At 44.8% G+C, this 18817-nt stretch overlaps 1 protein-coding gene across 1 annotated transcript in view; it reads right to left on the bottom strand.

The window, feature by feature from the left end:
* Nucleotides 1-18817, bottom strand: part of LOC106506226 (transforming acidic coiled-coil-containing protein 1) — a 54117-nt gene that overhangs the window by 25141 nt on the left and 10159 nt on the right. Inside the window, 4 exon segments of the mRNA XM_021081309.1 lie at nt 1649-1709; nt 6085-6258; nt 6260-6826; nt 6828-7206. Coding sequence (XP_020936968.1) covers nt 1649-1709; nt 6085-6258; nt 6260-6826; nt 6828-7206 — 1181 coding nt within the window.

The following is an 18817-nucleotide window of genomic DNA, read 5'->3' on the forward strand; positions in this document are numbered from 1 at the left end:
GCATGCTTGAATGTCATTTAATGCTCTCCTATTTGTTTAAAATTTTTTCTCTATGACCATAAGTCTCTGTAAGTGCTAACATTTTTTCTTATGGAGGGTCATCATTATAATGACAAATGCACAATTTAGTCTAAAAATATTACAGTGTCTGATAAGTGCAACAGAAAATGAAAGTAGATTTTTAAAAAATGGACATCAATTACAATTTTGTTGCATCAATTTTTAAAAACTTTTACAATGCAATGTGTCTTTTTCCTGAAGTAAGTCAAAGGTAAATTTTTCATGATCCTTGCTGCCTGTTTTAGCAGCATGTGAAGATGAATACTTTATACATTGTAATAGATGAAGAAGCAATGAAATTGCAAATCTTTTTGGTTTTTCAAAATCTTAAACCATGTTCCAAGTTTTTGGTTTAAATTAAACTTAAAATGGATTCTATTAACCAATGAGCATATTTTTGTAATCACAGTTACACTGAAAAAAAGTTTTAAAAGGCAAAAATAAAGGATCTCATTGCAATCAAATGGGTCCAGACTTTTGGCTTTTTTATTTGTGTTTCCCAATTAATTATTTATCATTGAAAAATATGTGCTGCTAGAATGAAACAAAAGTCAGTATCAATTTTACTCCTGTTTTTCATTTTATAATTATAATCAATAAGAAGCCAGAAGTCTTACTTATATAAGTAGATGAAACAAAAGGAAGTTTTATAACAAAAACATCTCAATTCTTTGAAGCCCTTTCCAAGTTATGAACCAAAAAATTCTATCATCAATAATTGTCTTTTAAATTGAGATATAATTGGCATATACCTTTGCATCAAAAATTATTTATAATCATCTATCTGCTGACCATTCAGGTTCTATTTTGTTGAAAGCAATAAAGTGGAAAACCATCTGACTTAAAAAACATATTATTGGAGTTCCCGTCGTGGCGCAGTGGTTAACGAATCCGACTAGGAACCATGAGGTTGCGGGTTCGGTCCCTGCCCTTGCTCAGTGGGTTGATGATCCGGCGTTGCCGTGAGCTGTGGTGTAGGTTGCAGACGCGGCTCGGATCCTGCGTTGCTGTGGCTCTGGCGTAGGCTGGTGGCTACAGCTCCGACTCAACCCCTAGCCTGGGAACCTCCATATGCCGCGGGAGCGGCCCAAGAAATAGCAACAACAACAACAACAAAAGACAAAAAAAAAAAAAAAAAAAAAAATATTATCCAGGAGTTCCCTGGTGGCTCAGTGGGTTAAGGATCTAGCATTGTTGTTGCTGTGGCCAGGGTTTGATCCCTGGCCCCAGAACGGCTGCATGCTGAGGGTGAGGCCAAAACATATATACATACATACATATATATATATATGTATTACACCAATATTTCAAATCCACTCCCTTTTGGGGCCCCAGAAGTTTCACACCCAGTGGTGATGCACCTTAGCGATGAGACAGAACGAGACGGGTGAGAGGGACTTTACCGAAAAAGTGGGAAAAGAGTAACTGCAAAGGATCCCTTGTCTTCAGAGGCCTTCTCAGATCATCTTAGGAGGCCAAGCATCTGGGAACTGGTTTCCACACAGCTGAGCTCTCGGATCCCCGTGGGAAAATCTTCTTTAGTCACCACCCATGAAGACACTGTCCGGGGGGGCAGGGACAGACTTACCTGCGAACACCCATCCAAAGCAAGAGACTGGGCTTCATATTTCTTCACCTTACAGCCACTCCTGGGAAAAGACAAACAAGACACCAGGCCGGTTTGGAATCACATTGACAGCCTCGGAGCTAGGAGATGGAGCGGGCGGCGGAGTGTGCAGACAGAAGCCGAAGCGAGCAGCCCCACACGAGTCACATGTGTACAAGCAGACATGGGAGCACCTTCCCGTCTCTGGATCTTCTCCCAGGAGACAGGGCAAGCAAAGAACTGTGATTCAGTGACCGCCCCACTTGTTTCTGCGGGAGGCTAACCACCAGGACCCAGGCCCCTGGGTCACTACTTGTATACCAGCAGTAGCCTTTCCCAGAGTAGCCCCAGCACCTGGAGACGGTCGGGTCACCTGACCTGCACTCACGTAGCTTTGATATTTGCTAGAAAAATTACCACGCCGGACCACGTTCTTTAGAAATTCTTTATTGTACTAAGAGCCACGGGAGTCTGGTAAGACAGCTCCAGACCTGTGTGCTCACAGAGGAGGGCTGGGCAACAGAAGGGATGAAATAAAAATACCTGAGTAAAGTGTTATCATTCTTATTACGTAGGAAGATGGAAAGCGAACGTGAGGGCCAGAACAGGGGAAGCTCAAAGCACCTGCTGTATTTAAGCTGGTTCTGTTTTTGTTGGCTGCCCCAAAGCATATGGACTTCCCAGGCCAGGGATCAGATCCAAGCCGAAGTTGCGGCCTGCACCGCAGCTGTGGCAACACCAGATCTTTTAAACCACTGTGCGTCCTGGTGCTGCAGAAACACCACTGATCCTGTTGTGTCACAGTGGGAACTCCTAAGCTGGTACAAACTTTGTGATCCAAAGGCTAGTTCAGATTCTGTTCTGTTTTTTGTTTGTTTGTTTTTTCTTTTCTTTTTCATTTCTTTCTTTCTTTCTTTCTTTTTTTCTTTTTATGGCCACATCTGTGGCATATGGTAGTTCCCAGGCTACGGCTGAATCAGAGCTGCAGTTTCAGGCCTACACCACAGCCAGAGAAACTCAGAATCTGAGCCACATCAGCTCACAGCAACACCAGATCCTTAACCCACTGATCGAGGCCACGGATCAAAACCACATCCTCACGGACACTACGTCGGGTCCTTAACCCACTGAGCCACAATGGGAACTCCTGTTCCATTATGATGAACTTAAAATATCCAGTACCAACACTCTGACCCCTGCAAGTCTTTCTTGTTCTGTGGGGCAAAGGCAAAGACCAGCATACCTAGGTGCCACCCCCTAGTGCCTGGTTTTCTTTCCAGGCCTGAAAGTCACCCCTGCCACCAAACTCAAGATAAAATGTATCTCTTGCTCCAAGGCGGCCACCTTCTCCTATCATCAAAAACATCAATTGTTTCTGACATTAAATAGCAGAGCAGTTCCTCAAACACTGCGGGGGTGATGGGGGCCAAGCCAGCACGCAGCAGCGCAGCGCCACATGGGGCGTGCCAAGCCGGGGAATGCAAGCTCTGGCACCTGAGGTGGGAGGGCCCACCTCCTCTCCCTGAGGCACAGACTGCAAGGCTCAGCTGACTCATGGGGCAGCAAATGAAATGCACAAAACCACCAGAAGATCAAACTCAGAAAGGGAGGCCAACATGCTATGAAGAGATGCTGGGGGTAGGGAGGCGGCGGGGGAGCTGCCAAAGGTCCCAGCGAGAAACGGAAAACAACAGTGGGGGTACTTACAACAGAAAACAGAGAAATTTCACTTGTTCAGAGGTCCTGAGGCACCAACGAAATTAGAGACAGGAAAGAGACAGATGGAGAGAAAAATCATGTAAAGCCTGGAATACATCTCTCTAGTCTGGCAGACATAGAGACTGCAAAACCCTCTCTATGAGGTGAGACACAAATTAAAAATGTCATCCTGGTGACTGTTACCACTCGTGAGTGAATGATTATCAGGAGTAAGGACGTGGTAGAAAAACTTGGAACTGCCAGACAGTCAAATGCACAGATGAAGAGTAAACTCTCAAATACTTGTAAATGTATAAAACAACACGACTGCAGAGTATGTTTACTCTTTTTTTTTTTTTTTTTTTTTGCCCGTGCCCACGGCACATGGAAGTTCCCAGGCCAGGGATCGAACCCACACCAAAGCAGTGACTCACGCCGGATCTTTAACCTGCTGCGCCACCAGAGAACCTGAGTACATTTACTTTTTTTGTTTGTTTTTGTTTTTTTAGGCATATGGAGGTTCCCAGGCTAGGGGTCCAATCAGAGCTACAGCTGCCAGCTTACACCACAGCCACAGCAATTCCAGATCTGAGCCACATCTGTGCTCTATACCACAGCTCACAGCAACGTCGGATCCTTAACCCACTGAGCAAGGCCAGGGATCGAACCTGTGTCCTCATGGATACTAGTTGGGGTCATTACCACTGAGCCATGATGGGAACTCCAACAAAGTGGTTTTAAATAATTTACTTTATTTGGTCCACAAAATCCAAATCATAGGATGATGTTTATGGAAAAAGAATCTGAGAAGTGACTTACATCATCTTTTAAGAAGTCACACAAGTACGGTTATCAGAACCTCTAACTTTCCGCTAGAGTCTACCTCCACCTGTATATTTCTACAATGAGGGGATGTGCTAAAGAAAATCCCAGAGTTACACAAGGGGTTGAGCACCCTTCTGCAGAAAGGATGAGGAGCCAAGAACTTTGGCTACATATGAGTTTCTTTAAAAAATCTCTAAGGTTTTTAGATCAAGAAGTCCATTCATCAAAAACATAACAGGAGGAAAATGCTAGCAGGTGAGGGTGGCAGGACTGGGGAGACAGTGCTCGGTGCTGCAGAAAACAGGTGTAGGATAACTCCTCTCCCTCTGGCCCTGACTGGCTCTTTTGCAACCTGAACGCACAACTGCACGCCCTCAACAAGCAAATGAAGGGAGCCCCCCAGTGACCCCTTATCCACCCCGCTGGGAAGGACTGCCCATACCTAGGGTAGCCCATGTTAGAAAGCACCCAGGCAAAGCCTGGCCATCGCATCCCCTGGGCACTGTCTAGACGTAGGTAACTAACCTGAGCCACATAAGAGTACTCTGAGGACACCTGATCCAAAATACTTTTCAGCAACCATTTAACTGCTCATCTATAACCAAAGAACAGATTGAGAACTACGAATGACATTTCATTTCTTCCGGATGTTCTAGGGAATGTTCTGGGGCTGCGGAAGGACCAGTTCCTACCTTCCTCAAGCTTTTTGGTCCTGACTGATAACGCTCAGCTCTTTAAACCTTTTTCTCTGGTGCCAATCACCAGGCCACCCGGCATTTTCCTTTAAGTCACAGTCATGCTGGAGATCACTGTCCCAGCTGGGCTGTGGTGACAAGAAGCATTTCTTCTCACCTTCCCTTTCCCTATTTCATCCTCCATGTCACGGGTCCTTCTTTACATCTAATTTTTAGTAAGATGTCAGAGGACCACTGAGAAAGATGGTTGACTCAAGTTTTGTGATAAGGAACTTTGTGACAAATTTAAACTGAAACGTGACACGGACCATGGCCTGAGGGTGACCATTCTGAGAGCTCCAAGGACCTTGCAAAAGTAGCTCCAGATTTCACAGAAGAGGGGAGTCAGGAGAAAGATTTCACATGACAAAAGACTAATGGACTAATTCAGTCAGATCTGGGCAACTGTTTAAAATATATTCTTGACTTTTTTTTTTCACCTCCTCACTAATAGAGCCAGAAGCTTTACCAGGAGACATAAGAATTCTCACACCTTTTAGTGGTGGGTTTGTTTCCATCAAAAACCAGAGCTCAAGTGAAAAGACTTCTATAAGACCCTTTCCCACATGTTACTGACACTACACAGGTGACTTGCACACTTGGAATTTTTCTTTTACCCACAGAGAGTCTGAAGATGGCGACTGGCACTGATACTTGCATAAAAATACAAGCATATAAAAAATCCTGTGTATAAAATGATTCCTGACAGCTCAGACAGGATTTCTGAAAACCCTAAGTTCCTAAGCCAGAGACTGATTCTGAGCTGCAGCTGTGGCATTGCCAGATCTATTAACCCACTGCACCTGGCCAGGGATCCAACCCTCAGCTCTGCAGCAAACAGATTCTTAACCCACTGTGCCACAGTGGGAACTCCAACATGCTCTTTTTTATTGAACAGGAAAAAGTACCCAAGGTGGGAGGGAAAAAGAACTTGACTGAATAAGCTGAGGGGTTCAGAAGCAAGGCAGACAAGAAGGAAACCTCTGGTACATGGGACTCCACACCAGAATTAGGTAAACAGTGAAGACTGCAGTAGGAAGTTACGAGCTTGCTGTCTGCCCTGGGGCACCTCCGAGAGAACTTTGTTCACCAAAACCAAAAGCAGTGGCTGCCAAACTCACAAGGAGGACAGAACGCAACACCCCACCCATCCTCACTCACGTTATTAAACGTGACTTTGGCTTCTTGGGTGACTCTAAGATTTCACTGATATGATTACCGGCAGGAGACACAAAGTCACTGCCTGTTAAAGTCAGAGTGGGTTTAAAGGGATCCAGGGATTCGTCAATGTCGTCCTGGTCGAAGCAGTAGGAGCCCTGAGAGGGGAGCGGGGGCAGTGCTGCAGGATGGAGGGCTTCCAAAGGGACCAAGGCCAGGGCTTTCCCAGGGATGGGGGTCCAACGGCGGAGAGTCTCGGAGGCCGGGAGCATCCTCTGCAGCCAGGCCTGGAAGCAACTCCAAATCTTTGGCACCCACTGGCTCCCCAGAGCAGTCTTTCCTGACCTCGGGGGTCAGTCTGTTCCCCAGCTTCCTGCCCAGTTTTTGCGGGAGGGATTCCCTGGACTCTGCATCTTCCACGTCTTCTGCGAAATCCAACTGGAGCCTCAGAGGTGAGCCCCTTGCCTCCTCAAGCACCTCAAACCCTGAGTCGTTGGTGTCACTACTAGGGACGCCTGGCCTCTCCTTAACTGCAGGGGGATGTTTCTGGATCCTGGCAACTCCTAGTCGGGAAGGGCTGGAATTCTCAGCCACCTCATCAGGACCGAACCGGCAGGACGGCCTGGGGAGGTGCGTGCCCTCCAGAGCCAGGTCGGAACCCAAGAACTCGCTGCCAATTGCCTTCTTCCTCAGGGGTACGGGCTTGGGCTTCCTCAGCCTGCTTCTGCCAACTGCGGGCTCCGGCCTGTGCTCCCGTCTTCAGGTCGACCTCTGTGGAAGCCCCCAGCGTGACCCCCACATTGTCCTCTGTCATCGCCTCGTCCTGGGTGCCACCCACTGAGCGGGGGGCTGCCACCTCGCCTAAGACAGCAGGGGTGCTGCCATGAGCTGCTTTTGTTCCAAGCGCTGCCAGGACATCTGTGGGCTTCTTGGTTTCTATGGAAAATGGCCTCACTATTGAGATTTTGCTAGCATCGTGTTCAGGTTCTTCTCTGAGATCCTTGATGGGGGAAGAGTCTGCAGCAGCCCGTGGAGCCACCTCGTGTTCCGAGGGTCTAGAACAAGCCTCTGTTGAAAATTTTTCTACCACTTCTGCCACCAGATGTTCGTCCACTTCTTGTGAATCTGGAACAAAACACAAAGGCCACCTATCAACAAATTATCTTTTCGGCACTGATCAATATTCTCTACTAGCAGAATCCACAGAGAGATAGACAGGACGCCCTTCCCTCTTTGCTTTTACCAGCTTCCCTACAGTTCGGCAGGGATGGCGGTGTGGCCTGAAAGGGCACAGCTGGTACTACACCCTAAAATGAGGTTTTCAGAGTTCCTGTTGTGGCTCAGCAGGTTAAGAACCCAACACAGTATCTGTGAGGATGTGGGTTCAATCCCTGGCCTTACTCAGTGCGTTAAGGATACAGTGCTGCTGCAAGCTACAGCTCGGATCTGGCATTGCTATGGCTATGGTGTAGGCCAGCAGCTGTAGCTCCATTTTACCCCCGGCCCAGGAACTTCCATATGTCACACGTGTGGACTTAGAAAGAAAAATTTCCATCCCAAACGGTGTGTGTGCATTATTCAAGTTATGCAAATAACCAAGTTATACAAATAATAATTATACCAAACAGAGCTATTTAGGAAAAGATCATGGGCCCTCTGCAAAGCATACTAATATGCTAAAATTCATAGGTTAAAATAACTGGTCTAGAAGAAACTCTGGACACTGACAGCTTAGGCAGAGAGATCTGATCTGCCACTGACATAGTTCCCAAGCACTGCCTGACTGCCTGGATTTTTATGCAGTAAGCAGATTTTAATCTCTGGATGTTTAAAATAAGTAAAACTTCTCCCCCAGAGTAGAATTTAAAGAACTGGACTGTTTTAAAATTAAATGAAAAACTCATCATGGCCTGCTCAGAATAACTTCTCTACATACTTTTATAAACTAAAAGAAGAACCAAATAAAGAAACTAATTTAAAAAAGGAGCAACAGAAAAATGGCTTTGAGAACAAACAGCCCTTATTTTAATAAGACACAGATCATAAAACAATAACATTATTTTTCTTTACAAGTTCCCTCTCTTAGGCCAGAAATTGTCTCAAATCATTTGTGAAAATTAAAGATCCTTTTAAATTGGGGTCTTATTAGGAGAAACACTGCAATCAGGAAAGTGAAAATGAGGGTATTTCTGAGACACTGCATGCCTAACTTAGAGATCTGAAGTAATAATAAAGTAGCAGCAAAAAGTGAGGAAACTGGTTATCTCAGTATCTCATGATTTAAGGGAAACTCAGAGATGACCGTCTAGTCCTACCTCCTAATCCTACTCCTAGTCTAGAATCAAAGGACCGAGCATCACTGGGGTAGTTTTTAAAATCTCTCACACATCTTCTTCTTTTCAGTGCTGCACCTGCAGCATATGGCTCCCAGGCTAGGGGGGTTGAAATCGGAGCTGCTATTGTGGTGTACACCACAGCCACAGCAACACCGGATCCTTAAGCCACTGAGTGAGACCAGGGATTGAACCCTTATCCTCACAGAGACAACAATGGATCTTTAACCCACTGAGCCACAACAGGAACTCCACACATCTCTTTATATGATTCCTTTATAGCTGGAATTTGCAAGGGTTTACAAATTATTCTGCCCAATGCTTCAGATAATCTACCAATGCCCAATATGTCTTGTTTTTAAAAATATACTTAACTATTACTAATACTATAATTAAAAAAAAAAAAAAGCTCTCAATTCATGACGTCTGGCATTCAACGTATTTCAAAAGGATGTTTTTTGTTTTGGGGAGTTTTTTTGGCTACCCCACAGCATTTGGAAGTTCTCGGGTCAGGGATCAAACCTGGGCCACAGCAGCGACCCAAGCCACTACAGAGATAAAGCTGGATACCCAACCTGCTGAGGAACTTCCAAAAGGATATTTTTTAAAAAGAGTAAGCAGGAGTTCCTGTCATGGCGCATGGTTCTGACTAGGAACCATGAGGTTTCCGGTTTCGATCAATGGCCTTGCTCAATGGGTTAAGGATCCGGCGTTGCTGTGAGCTGTGGTGTAGGTCGCAGACACGGCTCAGATCTGGCGTGGCTGTGGTGTAGGCCGGTGGCTACAGCTCCAATTAGACCCCTAGCCTGGGAACCTCCATATGCAGCAGATGCGGCCCTAAAAAACAAATAAATAAATAAAATAAAAAGAGGAAGCAAATGTGGTAAAATCTTGAAAACTGTTGAACCCAGGGGTGGGTGTAAAGGGGTTTTCATTGTACTATTTTCTTTGCTGTATACTTTTGAAAACTTTCCAAATAATTTCTTTTTTTGGGGGGGGCTGCACCCGAGGCAGGCTAGGGGTCCAATCGGAGCTGTAGCCGCCTGCCTACGCCATAGCCACAGCCACGTTCAGATCTGAGATGCATCTTTGACCTACACCAGCTCACAGCAACGCCGGATCCTTAACCCACTGAGTGAGGCCAGGGATCAAACCCACATCTTCATGGATACTAGTCGGACTCATTGTCACTGCGCCTCAATGGGAACTCCCAAAATAAAAAAATTTTAAACCCAACTGCATTATGCAGAGAACTTTAACAAGAATGCTTTACCATATACTAGCAATTTTACCTTGTGTACAGACACCCTATTCTCTCTCTGTATATCTGAGCCGTTACGACACTGTTACTGCTTGTTTCTCTCGGCTGATGGGGGGGTGGCAAGACAAGCAATGATGAAAACACACCATCAAAAACCCAAAAATCGGTGAAAATCTGAGCGAAACAGGCTCCGTTAGAAGCCAGGCCAGGTCTGGGCACACCTGCTCACGCCCTGGTGTCAGTTGGTTATACAAAATCAAATCTTAATGTACCAAAGTAGAAAGAGTTACCACTTATTTTATGTGAGCCACGAAGGGTGTTTAAGCAGGGGTGGAATAAAATCAGACTTATGTTCTCAACAGCTCACTCCGGTTGAAATGGGGAGAAGGGCTGGAAGAAGGTCAAAATGGAAGAAACACCAGCGGGCCATTCTGGGGGCTTTGGCTAGGGTGGTGCTAACAGGCAGGAGGACGTGCACGGTTTAAGAGAATGAGGTGAAACTGATAAGGTTGGAAGGAGGACTGAAGGAGGTGGAGGTATCAAAGACGGCTCGTACGTGTTCAGCCTGTGCAGCAAAAGGATGGTGTTACCACTCACTGAAGTCTGGGGATACCAGATGAAGAGCTTGGGGGCTGGCAGAGAGGGCTGCAAGGCCAGCCCCGGACACCGAGGGCTGTTTGGGACTCCGAAGCAGTGATGCTGAGTATGAAGTACGTACATGCAGAGGACTGTGAACAGTACTTGACATGATGGAAGCCATGAAGAGATCACCCTCAAAGTCACATCGGCTACCACCTCCTATAAAGTAGCTCCCTCCTACACGTTCATCTTTGAACCTTAGCATCTTTTAATCTAATTTTTTTGGCCGTGCCCATAGCATGTGGAGTTCCCACGTCAGGGATCGAACTGGTGCCACAGCAGCCACCAAAGCCACAGCAGTGACAAAGCCAGATCCTTAAACTGTGGAGTCCCTGGGGAACTCAATCTAATTTTTTTTTTTCTGCTGTACAGCATGGGGACCAAGTTACACATACATGTATACATACTTTTCCCTCCCATTGTTGTGTTGTGATGTAAGTATCTAGACATAGTTCTCAGGGCTACACAACAATCAATCTAAATTTTTAAGAGGTTGGTTACCTTTTTTCCTAAAAAAAGAAAGTATACCTGAAAAAGATTAATTTAGAATAAAACTTGACGTTTTATAGAATAAAATAGAATAAAACTGCCTTTGTAAATTAAAAGAGTTTTTAATTTACAAAGGTGGGGTTTTCTGTCCCCCAGGGCTATTGAAGTTTTATTGAAGTTTAATTAATTTACAAGGTTGTGATAATTTCTGCTGTACAGCAAAGTGACCCAGTCACAGATAGACACACATCCATTCTCTCAGATTCTTTTCCCACAGAGATTATCATGGAATATTGGGTAGCGATCTCTGGTCCCCAAAAGACTAATACTGTTAAATGATATCACAGCTACATAGGAAAGCACCCAAACATTTTAGAGACGTATACTGAGATATCTGTGATATGATACTTCGAATTTGTTTTACAAATACTTAAGCAAAAAAAAAAAAAAAAAAAAAAAAAAAAAAGATAAAGGGGAATTCCTGTCATGGCTCAGCAGCAACGAATCTGACTAGCATTCATGAGGATGCAGGTTTGACCCCTGGCCCCGCTCAGTGGATTAAGGATCCGGTGTTGCCATGAACTGTGGTGTATGTCTCAGACGTGGCTCAGATCCTGCATTCCTGTGGCCATGGCGTAAGCTGGCATCTGTAGCTCTGATTCAACCCCTAGCCTGGGAACCTCGATATGCCACGTGTGTGGCCCAAAAGAAAGAAAGAAGATAAAAGGATAGTGAGTGGACATAGGTCTGGGAAAATCTGGACAATGACTTAATCTGGGCCATGGGAACACAGAGGTTCCACTTTTGCATGTGCCATGGGAAGCTGATGACAATACAAAAAAAAAATTGTCTTTTGTCACATGACTTTCTCTCCCATTCTCCTCTCCTTGCCACTAACCTCAACACTCCCTCAGGGGAGCCCTAGGCATCAATACCTGGGGGCTCTGTGTCCTTCCCACAGGCCTGAGATACGGGACAAGGGAGGCTGAGACAGGAGAGGACAGTGGCTCCAACCCAGTGGCCCTTTCCTTTCCTGGAACCTTTTGTCCCTTTCCTGATTCCTTCACCATCAGTCCCATGCCTCCCAGAGACCAAGGGGAAACCCACAGGGTACTCATTCACTTACTCTCTCTTGGCTCTCAATTTCTGCCCTAATCCCCTCCCTCAGAAAAGGGCAGGGCCAGAGTTCCCACTGTGGCTCAGTGGCTTAAGAAACTGACCAGTATCCATGAAGATGTAGGTTCAATCCCTGGCCTTGCTCAGTGGGGTAAGGATCTAGCGTTGCTCTGAGCTGCAGTGTAGGTCGTATGTGCAGCTCAGATCCCACATTGCTGTGGCTGTGGTGTAGGCCAGCAGCTACAGTTCTTATTCAACCCCTAGCCTAGGAACATCCACATGCTACAGGTGCGGCCCTACAAAGCAAAAAATAAGGCAAAGGGAAAAAAAAAATCTCACTTCTCACCTATCTGGAAAAGACATTTTTTGAGTAAAATTTTATTAGCATGTGCACTCTCCATCAGCAAGAGTCTGGGTACCAGCAGACCCCACATGCCCAGGTCTGCCCTGCAACAGAACCTAACTTGCAAGCATCCGGCCACCAGTAACTAACTCAGTGAGAAGTAAAACACCCAAAGTGTCCGCAGGTTCCAGTTCAGATGGGAGCTCTAACCTGGGCTATCGGCCCTTGCTTTCGTCTGAGAACACTGCTATGTAACTGACCTCCCTCTATTCATCCTTCCATTTCACCAAAAATCCTTCAAAACCTTCCTCCAGGGCACCGATCAGCTGATCAGCGTTCTCCCTGGAATGAGTCTGATGAGTCTGGATGATTCTGACAAGCACAGCATTGCCTGGCGGCTGGGTGAACGAAGACAGAACGGAGATCAGGAGATGAATTCAAAGCGAGCACAGAGGAAATCCAAAAATAGACCAACATTTCCACTTCTGCCGAGTCTGTTGCTGTTAATGAAACTCTTCCTTTCAACAAGCTGCCTCTTCTAGATCTAAAACGTGTGATGCTCTGAAGCAGTAGATGCCTTTTATGCTTTTTCAGGATGTAGACTATTCTCATGTAAGAAGAGATTTTTTTCCCTCCCCTCCCCCCACTTTATAATATTTCTAAAAGAAAAGGCACAGAATGCCAAGATTTTAAACACTCAAGTAACAGCTTGACATTCTGGTATGCACTCTGGTATTTTGAAAATAGACTGGGTTAAAATACAAGTTTATGAAAAACCTTGAAAACCTCAGAAGGGGAGAAATGCCATGAATACAAAATATTTTTGCAACTCAGAAACGTATTCAGCTACGATATGCTGAGAACCTGCTCTGCTCGCTGCTTCCATGCGGATAATCTCATTTAAGAGGAGATAAAACAGCAACCACAGGGGAAACATTGTATATTAACACTTCGGATTTGGCCTTTTTCTCAAATATGCTTGATTTTTCCCCCCCTCAGAATTTAACTTTTTGCTAAACGTTGTCTGCAGGCTCCTAGTAGATCTGCCCATCACTTCTCTCCTTTAGCTACACGAGGCCCCTTCTGTGGGCTTCGAAATACTGGATATGAAAAGTGACAAAGCTGCCAAAATGTAAACAGCCCTCCCGTGTGACACTGGCCTCCTCCTAAGCTCAAAATCTAAACAGTCTTAGTGCATCTAAGACTAAAAGACACAGGTCTGACTCTGAGGTTAATACAAAATCTCTGAAAACGAATGCCTTTACAGTAATTCAGGAAGAAGGGTTCTCAGAGAAACTTTCAGAAGGTCCATGAAGCCCCTGAAATTCGATGAAAAACACCAGAGGCTTTTCCACGGGAGAGAAAATCCACAGCCTTCCTTATAGCCTGGACCTAGAAACCACCGAGCAGAAGACTACAGTTTAGGACCATTTTTAGGGTCCTCGAAAGGACTCCTCTCAGTACTTGAGGGTTACAACCTCCACCTCCCCCCAGTCATGACACTGGGGTCTAAATACTCTTACGCTACTGGGAGAGAAAAAGCTCATCATCAAAGAAGAAAGCTCGTCACCCCCTGAGAACATTCCAAAGGCATGCTGCAAGAGCCGTTTTAAGCAATTTCAAGTGTGGACTAAATGTCTGAGAGGGCACACTCACCAAAACACTGATTTAAATTGTTTAAACAGAAGGCAGTCGCTGGCTCCAGATAAGGTGACATTAAGACTGGACTGAAGGGCGGGTGGCAGGGCCCTAAGGGACACCAAAGTCCGTGAAAGCCGGTGGGGGTGGTCCCGACAGGGCACTGGAGTGGGAGGAAGGGACACTCGGACAGACCGCCCCCATGGGAAGTCAGGCCTCCCAGGAACAGGCCTGGGTAAAGGCTTTCCTCCTCTGGAGGATGGTCTGGGTTCTGCTGGGCAGAGGGTGGCATAAGGTCAGGAAGCAGCCAAACTGTGTGGCCCAGTCTGCACACCCTTCTCCACTCCCTGCTCACATGGGGCCCTTCTCTTCTAGTGACTGTCAGGCACTTCAAGAACCTTCATTTGGGAGTTCCCGTTGTGGCTCAACAGGTTAAGGACCCAACATAGTGCCCATGAGAATCTGGGTTTGACCCCTGGCCTTGCTCACTGGGTTAAGGATCCGGCATTGCTGTGAGCTGTGTAGGTCGCAGATGTGGCTTGGATCTCATGTTGGTGTGGCTGTGGTGTAGGCCTGCACTTGTAGCTCCTATTGGACCCCTAGCCTGGAAACCTCCATATGCTGCAGGTGCGGCCCTGAAAAATAAACAAATAAATAAAAAATGAAAAAGTGGGAAAATGTGCTCACTTTCACACAATTAACAGGATATGTTTCTAACCCATCAGACTTGTAAAAATTAAAATACATTGGACGCTCAGTCCCAGGGCCAAGCGAGCGGCCAGCTGGCACACTCAGCCGTGTGTGGGGAAGTGGATGTGCGACCACCTGAAAGACTGAGAGCACCTACCCTAATCCAAACCGACCAGATGCTTTAATCTCATGATCTCCACAGCTAGGAGTTTTAACTATGCTCACAGAGAGGGCCAACCACACTCAGGTACAAGGATGAGGACATTCCCACACACTCTGGGGCCATTCCAAAGTACCACAGGGCAGGACAGATGATTTAAGGGGCAGCATGACCTGGGAATACTATGTGACTGTCAAACAATACGTGGACCTCTATGTGCTGAAATGGGATGTTCTCTAAGGTGGGAAAAGCAGGGGGAAGAACAGTACACAAGGTGTGGGACCTTCTTCAGTTGGTTCTAAAGACAGAAGACTTACACATGAAGAGGAAAATTCCCAGTGACTGACTGCCTTTGGAGGAAAGTGGAAAGAAGCTTTCTGTACCAAGATAATTTTTTTTTTCCTTTTTTACGGCCATACCTGTGGCATATGGAAGCTCCCAAGCTAGAGGTAGAATAGGGGCTGCAGCTGCCAGTCTACACCACAGCCATAGCAACACTGGATCTGAGCTGCATCTGCAACCTACACCACGGCTTGCAGCAATGCTGGATCCTTAACCCACTGAGTGAGTCCAGGGATCGAACCCGTGTCCTTGTAGAGACAATATCAGGTTCTTCACCTGCTGAGCCACAATGGGAACTCCTACACTAATTTTTCTAATAGCTCATCCCTTGAATTGGAACTGTGACTGATTTTTATTCTTTTTTTCCTCTCTTATTTGCTTATATGGATTCTCTACTTTGTGTCTACAATGAATATTATTTAGATGATTTTCAAAAGCTACATATAACATACCTATTTCTAGAGAGTTCAAGACAAGTTCCCTCTCTTCCCAGGCACCCTCGTCCCCCTTCCCCAGCAAAAGGCAGAGGAACACAAGCCCCAATCCGTTTCCATCCCACCCAAGACAGTGCCTTGAAGCCCTTGACTGCTCTGTAAACTTGGTTTCAGAAAACTACCCTACAGACAAAGCCTGTCACAGAAGCTAAAAGGTCACTTAACACAATACTGGTGCACAGTGCAATCAGACAAAACTTTTCTCTAAGCGAAGCAGGAAGAGAATAATCTGAGTTCCCATCGTGCTTCAGTGGAAATGACTCTGACTAGCATCCATGAGGATACAGGTTTGATCCCTAGCCTTGCTCAGTGGGTTAAGGATCCGGCATTGCCATGAGTTGTGGTGTAGGTCGCAGACACACCTCAGATCTGGCATTGCTGTGGCTGTGGCGTAGCCTGGTGGCTACAGCTCTAATTCGACCCCTAGTCTGGGAACCTCCATATGCCATAGGTGTGGACCTAAAAACGAAAAAAAAAAAAGTATAATCAAAGCTTGGCTGCATCAGCAAGTGTAAAATTGGTGAGCAAATGGCAGTAGTTTAAGACAGAAACGGAACAATGTACTATAGGAAAAAGAGCATGAGGTGGGTGGGCTGTGCAGTGCTGGTGGTGGACACACTGGAATGCCTGACAGATAGACAGATGAAGGACTGATGTTCCTGTGGTGGAAATGGATGCATTTAGTGCAATAGTTCAAAAATGCTCCAAATCGCCTTAGGGAGCTTTAAAAAAAAAAAAATACAGTTCTCGGGCCTTATCCTCATTTAGTTGGTCTGGTGAAGGGCCCTGGGCACTTGTTAAAAGATGATTTTAACATGCAGATAAGGGTCAAGGGATGCAATGCCCAACAGACTTATAGAACTTTCTATGATAAGAACATTCTGTAATCTGAGCTGTGTCATAAGGACAGTAGAGAAATACAGTCTTACCTAGTAGCAAGAACAAAGGCTCTGGGAGTTCCCTTGTGGCACAGTGGGTTAAGGATCTGGTGTTGTCATTGCAATGGCTTGGGTTGGTGCTGTGGCTCGGGTTCAATCCTGGGCCCAGGAATTTCTGCATGCCATGGATGCAGCCAAAAAACCCCAAAACCCACAAAACAACAAAGGCTCTACAAATATCAATTGTATTTCTATTCTCTTGTGATGAAAAATCCAAAAACAAAATTATGAAAACAAATCCATGTATAATAGTATCAAAAAAGAATAAAATACTTAGAAATAAATTTTAAAAGTACAAGACTTGTATTATAAAAATTACAAAAAACTATTTGAAAAAATTAAAGAGCTAAATAAATGGAAGGGCACACCATGTTCATGGATTAGAAGATTTACTACTATTAAAATGACAATACTCCCCAAATTTATCCATATATTTAATCTTACAATCTCTATCGAAATTCCAGCTGGCTTCTTTGAAAAATTAACAAGGTGATCCTAAAGTTCATATGGAAATGTAATGGACCTAGAATAGCTAAAACAACTTGGAATAAAAAGAACTCACATCTCCTGATTTCAAAACTTACTACAAAGCTACCATAATCAAGGCAGTGTGCATAAGGATCAACATATAGATCAATTAAACAGAATCAAAAGTTCAATGCTTATATCTATGGTCAACTGATTCTTGAAAAGGGTTCAAACAACCTAATAGGGGATAAAAGAGTCTTTTAACACCCGGTGCTGGAGCAACTGGATATCCACATGCAAAAGAATGAAGTTGCACCACTTCCTCACAACATATACAAAAAGTAACTAACACTGATCAAAGACCTAAATGTAAGAGCTCAAACTATAAAACTCTTAGAAGAAAACATAGGAGTAAATCTCTGTGGCCATGCATTAGGCAAAGCTTTCTTGATATGACACCAAAAGCACAAGGAACAAAAGAAAAGACAGATAAACTGAACTTCATCAAAGTGAAAAACTTTTACACTTCAAATAAAATCACCAAAAGAGTGAAAAGACAACCCCCAGAATGAGGGATGTCTCATTCTGATGATACATATCTGATAAGGGATTTGTATTTAGACTCCATAAATACTCTTAAATAACTTAAACAACCCAATTAAAAAACAGGCAAAAAATCTGAATAAACATCCTGCTAAAGAAGATATACAAACAGCCAACAAGTACATGGAAAGATGCTCAACATTGTTAGCCATCAGGCAAACACAGGTCAAAACTACAAGGAGATCCTACTTCACATTTATTAAGATAGCTACAATCAAACAGATCCTAAAAATCGGTGAGGATATAGAGAAACTGAAAGCCCCCTACACTGATGGTGGGAATGTAAAATGGCGTAGCCACTCTAGAAAATAATTTGACAGTTCCTCAAAGTGTTAGAAATGGTTACCTTACCACCTGACAATCCCATACTAGATACCCACCAAAGAGAAATGAAAACATACCCTGACACAAAAACTTGAACACAACTATCCATAGCAGCGTTACTCATAATAAGCCCCAAAGTGGAAATAATGTCCATCAACTGATGAATGGGTAAATAAAATATGGTTTATTCATACAGCAGTTTATTAATCAGCAGTAAAAAAAGGAATAAAGTTCATCCACAATAAGGACGAACCTTGGAAAGATATTAAGTGAACTGAGCCAGTCGGAACAGACGACATATTGAATAATTCCATTTATATGAAATGTCCAGAAAAGCAAATCCATTGAGACAAAGTAGATTATCAGTAGCCTAGGATCAGGGTGGGAGGGGTGGGGGGGATAAAATATTCTTAAAATCAGACTGAGGTGATAGTTGCAAAACTCTGTTAATATATTAAAAATCTTTGAGTTTTCACTGGCATGTAACCAGACTGGCAGGGTCTCTGGAGCCCTGGGATGCTGTTTCAATCCCTGGCCCAGCACAGTGGGTTAAGGATAAAGATCTGGAATTGCTGCAATGACTAGGTCACAACTGTGGCTCAGATCTGATCCCTGGCCTGGGAACTCCAAATTCTGTGGGGTGACCAAAAAAAAAAAAGAGAGAGAGAGAGAAAATCTTAAGAGTCCCTGTTGTAGCTCAGCAGGTTGAGAACCCGACATAGTGTCTGTGAGGATGCGGGTTCAATCCCTGGCCTTGCTCAGGGGTTAAGGATTTGGCATTGCTGTGAGCTGTGGCATAGGTCACAGATGAGGCTTGGATCCAGTGTTGTTGTGGCTGTTGTGTAGGCTGGGAGCTGCAGCTCCAATTTTACCCCTAGCGTGGGAACTTCCATGTGAT

The sequence above is a fragment of the Sus scrofa genome, unplaced genomic scaffold (assembly GCF_000003025.6).
Source record: "Sus scrofa isolate TJ Tabasco breed Duroc unplaced genomic scaffold, Sscrofa11.1 Contig1424, whole genome shotgun sequence".
NCBI lineage: Eukaryota > Metazoa > Chordata > Mammalia > Artiodactyla > Suidae > Sus > Sus scrofa.